At 38.7% G+C, this 10,300-nt stretch overlaps 1 protein-coding gene across 3 annotated transcripts; it reads right to left on the reverse strand.

The window, feature by feature from the left end:
* On the reverse strand, window positions 1-4,674 carry LOC109717012 (kinesin-like protein KIN-8A). Of its 3 annotated transcripts, XR_002218096.1 has the most exons (8): window positions 3,614-4,673; window positions 3,136-3,409; window positions 2,796-2,846; window positions 2,607-2,699; window positions 2,161-2,523; window positions 977-1,657; window positions 392-575; window positions 1-300 (listed from the first exon to the last, which is right to left on the reverse strand). XR_002218096.1 is itself a non-coding variant. In XM_020242652.1 (7 exons), exons 1-7 carry the CDS (start codon window positions 4,486-4,488, stop codon window positions 275-277), a joined length of 2,430 nt encoding a protein of 809 aa, XP_020098241.1. In that variant the 5' UTR covers window positions 4,489-4,674; the 3' UTR covers window positions 1-274. The 3 variants fall into 3 exon arrangements, 2 of the variants coding, with proteins under 2 accessions (XP_020098241.1, XP_020098242.1); XM_020242652.1 differs by lacking the exon at window positions 392-575 and having other exon boundaries at window positions 1-367; window positions 3,614-4,674; XM_020242653.1 differs by lacking the exon at window positions 392-575 and having other exon boundaries at window positions 3,614-4,671.

The raw sequence follows: 10,300 nt of genomic DNA on the forward strand, positions 1-10,300 counted from the left end.
CGATAAACTTTCAGAAAGAATGCCAAGTAAGTGATTCTTGGGTTCGTTCCCCAATCAAATGAATACACTAAATTCTGAAGAATTTGGATAAATTACAGTAAAAGGCGAAGAACAATAAGCTACAAGGTTCAGTTTGTTTTATCAAACTGAGTTTATAAAAAGGTGAAAAATGTAACACACATTAAAATGATATAGGAAAAGAAGAAAAAAAAAAGAAGATGGGATTCACTTCTTCTCTGCATCCTTTCCTAGCTGGTCTCACTACTTCGATGCTTCAGCTCTCTGACGAGCGAATCCCGGCTGAAATAAAGTGATTTGCAATGTGAGGCCCCAACAAGAACACAAACCAGAAAGAATCATATGCAAGCTGCATCAGTAGGAGAACACTCACATACTACTAAAAAGATTTAGGTAAGGGGGATCGGCTAAAGCATCATTTAGAGCCTCCACAAACTCCAGTTTGCATAACAATTTTAATACCGCAATCAATGCACCATAAACCCCTTGAACTATCATGCTTTTTATAGATGGCCACCCAAACTTCAGAATTTAAAAGGAGGAAGAAAAAATATTACCTGAAAAATCATGGCCAAGTAAATGAACCATGTCAACTTAACTCCAGTTTCTCTTAAATTCGTCATAAAACTAAATGATTTAAACACTGTTATACTCAGTTAGGCATTCAAAAGAAGAGCAGTAAGAATTGAACTTCTAAAGTCACACGATAGTCACGTGCTGATGGCCATTAAAGAAAGTTAGGAAATGGTTGATAGTCTTATGTTCATGAAGATTTTTCCAACTGTCGAAAGTTTGGGATGCCAATTGTAAAAGTGGCGATAGTACAAGTAGAGTAGGCGCATTTTTCTTATGATAGTTATGCATATATTCATGAAATTAATGAATATATTACCAAACTGTATGCCCAGCATTATCCAATACACCAAAAGTTCATGTATAAATCATGAGAAATTTGTACCTGAAGTAGCATTGATGGAGCCCGCGGAGTCTCTGCAGTAACATGGCTTCGAGTCTTCCTCCCATTGATCGCCAGAGCTGAGGGGCTATTACCAGTTGTGATATCCCAGAAGCTGCGCTTCTTCACAGTTGGAACAGGAGAAAGAAATCGGTGGCCAGGACTCTTGAGCTCTCCTTTTGCCATTTCATCTCTCTCGCCCTTTCGCAAGCTCGCCCTTGTGATAATTCTTTCCCCTCCTTCCTTAGGCTTTAAACTCTTCTTATTGATCAACTCGCGAATGAACTCATCCTTCTGCTTAAGCTGTAGTATGTGTTCCTTCTTCATCTTCTCTATCTCAGTCTCCAAAGCTTTAACTTTCTTTTGAAGCTCGCAAACAAATGCATCGTTGTTGGCGGGCTTTCTCCTGGATTCGGGGGTGTGGAAGCAATTTCCAGCTAAGATATTGCACTTTGGTTTTCGTTGGATCGAACATGGAGGAGAGAGAAGAGGTGAGGGGGCAGCAGGGGGTGCTGGCGAGGAGTTTGCAGCCAGTGATTGTGCTTGAACTGTTAGTAGCTTTTGTTGGTTCCGCACTAACTGCTGTCTCAGCTCGCTGTTCTCCTTCTGCAACTCTAATACTAGTTTAGCCTGATCAGTCTCCGATTCCGGCATTTTAATTGCCTCCTCATTTGCCCCACATGCCTGGGAAAAATATGGCTTGAGTTCAGTTAGCTGTTAATTTAGCAAAAGCGAGATATCAGATGGCCAAGAATCTATCCTTTCCTTATGAAATACTGGATGCCATGGAGAGAAACTATCAATCATAAGGGACTATTTGGATGTTAGAACAAACTATCAGAATATATTAACTTGTGCTGCATGGGGATCTTCAGGCGTGATATTACAATGCAAGGGTTTGATTTTTAGCTATCATGAAATCAATAAATTCTGAACTTTTGGGATAGTCAATTCCGCATAAAAGGTCATTAATCATATTCAGAGAACAAATATTTAGAGGCCATATGCACTATCTAGTCGTCGACATCTTTTCATACTCCCCATAATTTATATTACCATATTATGCCCCTTATGTGAACAAAAGAAGGTGCGGAAAAACATATTTATACCTGCAAAGAAACATATTTATACCGGAAAAGAAACCCTAAAGTTTTAACAAGCACTAACACATCTAGACGGATGCAAACCTTAGTTCGTATCTCCTTGGCACGATCAGCCCAGTGGAGAGTGTTCTGTGTCTCACCAAATGAGAGACTGCAGGGACTAATATTAGCAATCATGACGGTATTACATGGCCCTCCAAGTGAATCCTTCAAAAGTTGGGTCAGCTTTGAATTCCGATAAGGTATGTGCTTCTTTCCCTCCACAAGAGCATTGATACAGCTGCTGAGTGCAAGAAGGGAGCGATTAATATTCGCTCCTTCAAGGGATCTCTGAGTTCTTTGATCAGTTGCTAGGGCTCTCTCTGAGCCAGCAAGATCAATTAGCGAGAGTTTTCCCGCTCGGGTAACAACGTTGCCTGATTGTCTGACTTTATATTCTGCAACAACCTACATTGCGTAACAAGTTGATGGATCAAATAAATAAATACTTAGAAGAGTTTGGAGAGAAAGGGTCAAATTAAAACATGCACCTGCAGTATTGCATGAGAGCGGGAAGAGGTCTCATTCACTCGAGTTGGTTCAGTTGTTCTGTTCTGATTACCTTGTTGAAGCAATTTCATCACCTGTTACGGATATAACAAGAAAAGCAATCTGTAAGTTCTTGCCCTATAAAACAACAACAGATAAATAATAAAACAGCGCTGTAGAACCGTAGTTACTTCATCTGTTGAGTAAGCTCTGTACTGGGTGAGCCCCGCAGCGACAATTCCCTGAAAAAGTTGACAAAAAACGATTTTCTTTTACTTCATGAGTTTACATAATCTAAGGTGGACAGTATAATACTCTAATCAAATGCTTAAAAAAAAAAAAAAAATCTTCCCGTAAAATCTATACGATGTAATGCATCAACAAATGGCAAATTGCTTGCGGTCTATTTATTTATATGGTTTAGCAGAAACCAAAATTAACAGAAGGAACAGGAAAGTCCATTGGCCACTGCATTCAACTGTACAAAATTTGAGTTTAAACATATAAAAGTAAACGCCTAAGCCGACGAACCTGTTTGTCTTCTCGGAGGACAAGAGGTCTTCCAGGGGACAACAGATCTCTTACAGTCTCATTGTAGACCTCTAGATAAGAAAGTTGAACAGAGTGGTTGCCGTCGTAACTCCTCTGCCTAATCTTAAAGAACAGGTCCTTTATGGCCAGCACCATTACTCCGGGGTTCTCCATCGTCCCCAGCATTGTGTACGTTTTCCCCGCTCCCGTCGCCCCGTAGCAGAAAACCGACCCATTTCTTCCTTGAAGAACACCCTCAACGAGATCCGCTGTTCTGCATAGAGTAACACAAACACATGTCGAGCTAATGATATAAGGGCGCTTTAAAGAAGAAAAAAATAGTGAGAATTAAAATAAGTTCAGCTAAACGCACTGATGAAGCTCAAAATGCAGTTATATTTACTTTTAGGCATTTCTACAAACAGCTCGGGAGTATTCTTAGCAGTCACCAGGAAGAAAGGAAGTGAGGGATGATTACGTGGTGGCGTAGACTTCTTGTTGCGTGGTCGAATCGGGGAACGAGGCGTCGAAGGAGAAGTGGCGGCCGCGGACCCTCTTGAGGCGGAGGTAGTCGGTCTCCGACGCGAACTCCGTCAAGTACACGTCTTTCTTGTTCACGATCCTTACGCAGCTCCTCGACCCCCCATCCTTCTCCTTCTTCGACATCGGCCGCAATCTCACATACACCATAATCCTACTACTCCCTCCCCCAATCTCCCCATTCTCCATCGCCGCATTAGCAGTAGCGGCGGTGGCAGTAGCATTCTTGGTCCGAGTGACCCTGCCCTCCGATTGCGTGCCCAAACCCCCCATGGAGAGCTTCCGAGCGACCGTAGTCGGCGGCGGCGGCGGCGGCGGCTTCTTGGGGCAAGAGTACACGGCGATGCGGGGGTTCTCCTTGGCGGCGCCGCCTCTCGGGAAAACCACGTGATGATTCGTCCTCGCCGCCGCCTTCGACGGGCTCGGCAACACGATGATGTTCTCCTTCATCGGCAAATCTAGAGCTTCCGCTTCTTCTTCTTCTTCTTCTTCTTCTTCTTCTTCTTCTTCTACTTGGGAATTCTCTTCATTCTTCTTGCGGTTGGATTCGGTGAGCTCGACGATCGGGCGGTGGGCGGCGGGAGCCAGAGCATCGGGCCGCTTCGAGGGGTCGTGGGACGAGGCCAAGTGCTGCTTATGCTGCTCGTAGAAGAGGGTGAGGGCCCGCATCTTCTCCTTGAGGCCATGGTGAGGGTTCCGGAGAATCGCCGTGGCGTGGACCGGGTTCGAGGAAGCTTCTTGGCCCAGCGAGGACGGCGGAGGCGGCCGGTCGTTGCGATCGGCCGAGACCTGCGATCGGGTCGAGACCGGCATGTTCGGAAGAAACTGGGGAAAGCCAATCTTATTCTGGCATGGAAAATGGAGATTGTTCTTGCAGCAGAAGCAGAAGCAGAAGCTGGGAGAGGAGGGGGGGAAGGATTTGGGAAGATCTTGGAGGAGCAATCTAAGGCGTTGGATGGGGAGGGAATGGACGGCTAGGAAGGACCAGGGACTGAGATTACTGGATCGTGTAACGGTCCGAAGAGAGCTTGTCAGGGCCTAACGGTCGGCAAAATTTGAAAAATTTTGCCTCTCTCTTTAAATTATTATTATTAGTTAAAAAATCAGGGTCGTGAAAAAGGCACTGATTAATTGAAGGGAGCAAGTGAGTCCTCTGAGTCCTCATCCTCTTGGCTTTTAGGCTCGGGCTACTGGGCCGAGGCTAACTCTATGGGCTTAACATATTAATTTCGTTAAATTGGTGTTGTAAAGCATGGTGCCATTTTAGTAGTACTTTCAGAAACATTACTACATATTTTCTTTTTCTGGAATTACCCTCACCTGTTTAATTGTTTGGAGAACAATAGTTATTTCACATTTTTTACAGATGCAAAGATATGCATGTTATACTTCTTCTTTTCCATTGAGATCTAATTATTAACTGAATAATGATTAAAGAATCAATATGATAAAAAGCACATTCAAAAACATTTTTTTTTACGAGAGCCTGGTAAATTTTTTTTTTGAGAAATAGATAGCAAGCTACCTGTTTTATTCATTAAGTAAAATAAATTAGGCATATATGATGGAAGCAACTAGGGCCTCCTAACCGCGCCGACGAAACAAAAAACTGAAAAAACAGAAAATGCCAAAAGCAAATCCAACGGAAAACGAAAAAATGAACATAACCTAATTAAAAGAGGAAATTAGAGGGAAACAAAGGTAAAACACGGATTCAGGTAACGTCGGTCCAGTCCTTGATCAGAGCCGCGACACGTTCGATAGCCCGGTAGGCGTTGGAAGACCCATTGCGAAATATGATTCTATTTCTCTCCGTCCAAACGACCCACCAGATTGCTGCCAACTGGGTCATACTATTCGATCGCAATGTGATGTTATAGATGTCGGATATCCGTGTCCATAACCACCGAACATCCCCCACGTTTGACTCGGCCGCCACTGAAGCTCTAGCATGGATTCGGAGATATCTGACGAAGATACATTCCTCGAACAGGTGGTCGCAGGTTTCAGGTAGTGACTCACACAACATACACTGCGGGTCCACCAGACTCCCTCGGCGAATCAATCTGTCTACTATTAGTAATCTCTTTTGCAATAGGATCCAAATGAAGAATGTTTGCTTGAGCGGAATTTTTAACCCCCAAAGGTGATCGTATAAAGGATCAATCTGACCTTAGTCAGTGACGAAATCATAAAGGGATTTAACAGTAAAATTTTGATTGTCGGTCCATCGTCACCTAAGTTTATCATTTGTGCCCGACAGACTATACCGGTTGGGGGGGGGGTAAAATTTCATCAGAGAACTCCCAGTGATACCTCATCGAGGCACTGTCATATGTTAATTTTATACTATATCAGTTTTTTATTTATCTAAGAACTTGTTGAGTATTTTTTAATACTAAAATTTTAGAAAGAGAATTTAAATCTTTGAACGGAGATAAAAACTCATCAGAGAACTCCCAGTGATACCTCATCGAGGCACTGTCATATGTTAATTTTATACTATATCAGTTTTTTATTTATCTAAGAACTTGTTGAGTATTTTTTAATACTAAAATTTTAGAAAGAGAATTACAATCTTTGAACGGAGATAAAAACTAATACTTAACTGCGAATCGAGAATCTCCTTACTGAAGTTTTTTCGGGGACTGGAGCCCCCTTTTTAACCAATCGATCGTGCACTATAAACTGAAGATATCATTCAGAGAGGATGGAGAATGAAATTGTACCGCCCAATCTCGTGATCTCCAAAATCCAAACCAGAAAAACATCATCCCAAGCTGATACTTGGTACATTCGGTGTGGAGTGCATTACTATACTGTATCGATCGCCTGATCATGCAAATCTATGTGGGCCACTTTATGCTTATTTTCTTTTACATTGTTATTAGGCTACTGTGATCTGCATTGTATGTTTTTTTTTATAAATATTTTATAGAAACAAATAGAATAGTATTAATTGCGTACAACTCTCTGTCAACATATCAAATAATAGAAATATTTTTATAAAGTTTAATTTTTTTATTTTTAATCCCTGCAAACTTCCAAACGTTTTTAAATATAGATCCATTAGAAAAATATAGTTAGCTATTAGTAAAATATTTAAGTTTGATTAGTGAATAAGTTAAATTAACTTTTTATCCCTGTTATTTAGGTAAAATATTTTCTTTTAGGATGATATTTTTATATAATTCTTTCAGCTAGGACTTTTGGAGAGATATATTTATGAGGACAAAACTATCATTTCACTTATTTGTTGTTAAAAAATAAATAGTGCTCTAACGGTAACAAATCAGAAAGACAAATATAAATATCACTAGACTTTTGTAGAGAGAAAAATGAAAAGTTGAACTTTGTAAGAATATATTTGCTATTCAATATATTTATAGAGAGCTGTATGCAATTAACCCAATAGAATATATCCCCTGACACCTTATCAACGTATTCAACGTATTTTAACATGTAATCATAAATGAAGTATAAAATATTGCTAGAAATTAGGATCGAATGTAAAAGCTCTGATGTTCGAGGACCAAAATAATATTTGATTAGAAGTACGAGGACCGGCAATGATACTTGTACACTTTTAAAGAAGGCGTATGATATACACTCCATTCATCTATGATAGAATGAATTTTAATAATCATCAATGTGATTAGTACGTAAAAAATTTTTTATCGCAAGACGAATGGAGTGTATATCAGACAGCTCCTTTGAAATGTATAAGTAGTATTGCTCAATTTACTTTCCAAGAAAATGACGCAATTATTGCTCACCAAAAATTTCACATCACATTCCTTAATAACTATAGATTCGTTAATGGGGTGTTCGTTTGCATGGATTTCGAAGGTAAAACTCGTGACACGAGAAATTAAACGCCCAATCTCTCGATCACAATTATTTGAAGATTTGTCTTTCGACTTCAGGTGAGGTGCAAAGTCGAGTTTGCGAAACTTACGAGCTCCTCGCTTTCTGACTTCTCTACATATAAACAAACCCTTAGCCATTTTAGGGGAAATATTATTTTCATTTCAAGGAACCTCACGAGCAATCTGTTATAGAGGGTAAAGAGCAAATAAATAAATAAATAAATAACTAAAAATTATTCATGCTAGAGCCTTTCACTCGCAATTAGTAAATAACCACACAAAATTATACAATGTTAATCAAAGGGACTAACAAGACAACAAAATTTTCTAGCTATAGCTATAACATGAGTTAGCCGCCAATTTCACTTAAAATTTTCAACTCCGTGAATAACAATACATGCAGTACTCTACGAAAGAAGCGGAACTCATGGACTAGGATCGCGGTCGGTCGTGATGGTGTGTAGCATCATGTTATGCCGATCGGACGGCGCAGAGGGCAAAATCCCCCCCCTCCGGTGAAAGAAGCTGAAACCTAAACCCCCTTTGAGCTTCTCCATATTGCCATGGTGCACTACAAAACCATCTCCTTTTGTATTCTCCACATTGTGCATGTGACCATTACTACTACCTATTGTTGCATGAAAAAATTGGAGCAAAAACAAGATCAAGAGGAGGAAACAAGAAGAAACAGTTCTCATTTTAGATATATAGAAGAGAATGGACTGAAGTTGATCAGAGTTTGTTCATGGATTGTGTGGACAGTGGTGCATTTGGGTCTCTTATACATGTGAGTGAGTTAATGCATTAGAAGGACTAAAGAGGGAGGAATTAGAAGCAGATCTATGGCCTGTGGTATAGAGATTTGAGATCTTCAATGGAATAAATTAAAGCAGCTAATTTAATAGTGAAAATTTCTCAATGTACTGGCCAAGGTTAAAACCTTGGCCTAGGACCACTGGAAATGGTTGTGTGCCTAACAGAATAATTAAAGTTTTATTGCAGTACTGTTAATAATTTACGTGTAGATGTATATGTATGTCACATTTTTTGACTTATGTGGGTCTGTATTGGATTAAAATTCTTGAACTAGTAGCATTAAAACTGATGATTTAATAATCTCAAAATGCTTATCTAAATAATATGATGTGATTGAGTCGATAGTTCTTATGAACATAAGAGACTGGTAGAGAAGAGTTATATAGTACATATTGCGTTCTAGTGCGCTCATGAAAAGAGTTTAAAAGGCATGCGCCTTTTGAGAAGTGCATGCCGACCATAGCAATGCAAAACTCACACATGAAAAATAAGTAATTTCATGTACAATAGGTTCTAACACATAAAACTCTCTAACATAACAAATTATATATTCATATGATGCGATCCAATTAATACAAAAAAATATTAATACTAATTTTCTCATACAATAAATTGCACAACTAGCTACTCCACGCTAGGTTTTTTGCTTTGGTCTTTTTCTTAATATAAGTTCGACATTAAAGAAAATAAAACATTTTTAGAAAAAATTCACCCAAGTCTTTATATATGCATTTTATTATAGAGCGAATAATTACTGCATACACCTAGCTAGTTTATCTGCATATTTATGCACTATGTATTTATCAATTCTTTAACACATATTACATTTTCAAGTTTTAACCAATCCTATAACGAATTATTTTTTTATTAAATTATTAAATTAAAATCGAGTACATGGAATCGTATAAATAAAATCCTATGGTGCCATTTATATAGCTTGATATATATTGGGATTGCATAGTACAAAATTACTATTGCACCACGTACCTTCCTAAGTGCCATTTATTTCTCAATATTAGCACGGTAATATTGAGAAATAATTACCGTGCTAATATTGAGTATTCCTATAGTTTAGCATATTTTCGCTAAATTATTTTCAAAAAGTTACATTTCGTTCTTCTGTGGTTTACTGTATTTTTTACATTATCACCCTATAGTTTTTTTAAAAAAATTTTATTTTGCTTTCCTATTTCATATAAATATTTTTTGACAATATCTATTAACCTATATGAATTCTCAATAATTTTGCCACACGGCAAGTTTTCCTCCACCCTCACCAACCTTTTTTTTTTAATTGATTTTTACTCTTGGCTTTTTCCCTCACATTCTCTCTATTCAATAATCTATAATCAATGTGCTTTTCAATTTATACGTTCATGAGTTTTTCCTCTTCAATATTAGTCCTTTCGTCTCCCTCAAATAATTTCTAAAATGCCAAATTAAAGAGGGGAAGATGAATAGTTACTACTTTCAGATTTAGAGATTGGGGAAGAGTAAGGGAGTCCTCCAAGTCCTAATCCGTGCCAATCCGATTCGATCCGAACCCCTCCCCGGATCAAGAGAGTGCTTCTAGGATTTTGAAGAGGGCAACCCCTTCTCTGTCTACACACCATACTGCCCAATATCTTGCCCAACCACCGACTGTTCCTAGCACAAGTGCTAAAGAATTTGGTGGCTGGTACCTGAGATTCCAAGTTCAAATCTTGATTCACATTTCCAGCTAAATTTATTTGTGAAATAAATAAATGAATCAGGTAACATGCTATCTTTCTCTCAAAAAAAATATTTGGCCCAACGGGAGGAGACATGGTGACTCTAAAAATATAGTCTCCTCAGCTATATGATATTTTGAATCTTTCCCTCAACTTTATCATTTTAATTTTGAACTTTTAATTTATTTTAAATTAGATTATTCTGATTGATTTTTTTACAAAATATTT

Source organism: Ananas comosus, linkage group 11 (assembly GCF_001540865.1).
Source record: "Ananas comosus cultivar F153 linkage group 11, ASM154086v1, whole genome shotgun sequence".
In the NCBI taxonomy this organism is placed as follows: domain Eukaryota; kingdom Viridiplantae; phylum Streptophyta; class Magnoliopsida; order Poales; family Bromeliaceae; genus Ananas; species Ananas comosus.

Coding starts and splice junctions, on each gene's coding strand:
- LOC109717012 (XM_020242652.1), bottom strand. CDS start 4,488: ATGCCGGTCTCGACCCGATCGCAGGTCTCGGCCGATCGCAACGACCGG. Junction 3,410..3,613: donor CAAGAAGTCTACGCCACCAC/GTAATCATCCCT, acceptor TACTCTATGCAG/AACAGCGGATCTCGTTGAGG. Junction 2,700..2,795: donor GAGCTTACTCAACAGATGAA/GTAACTACGGTT, acceptor TATCCGTAACAG/GTGATGAAATTGCTTCAACA.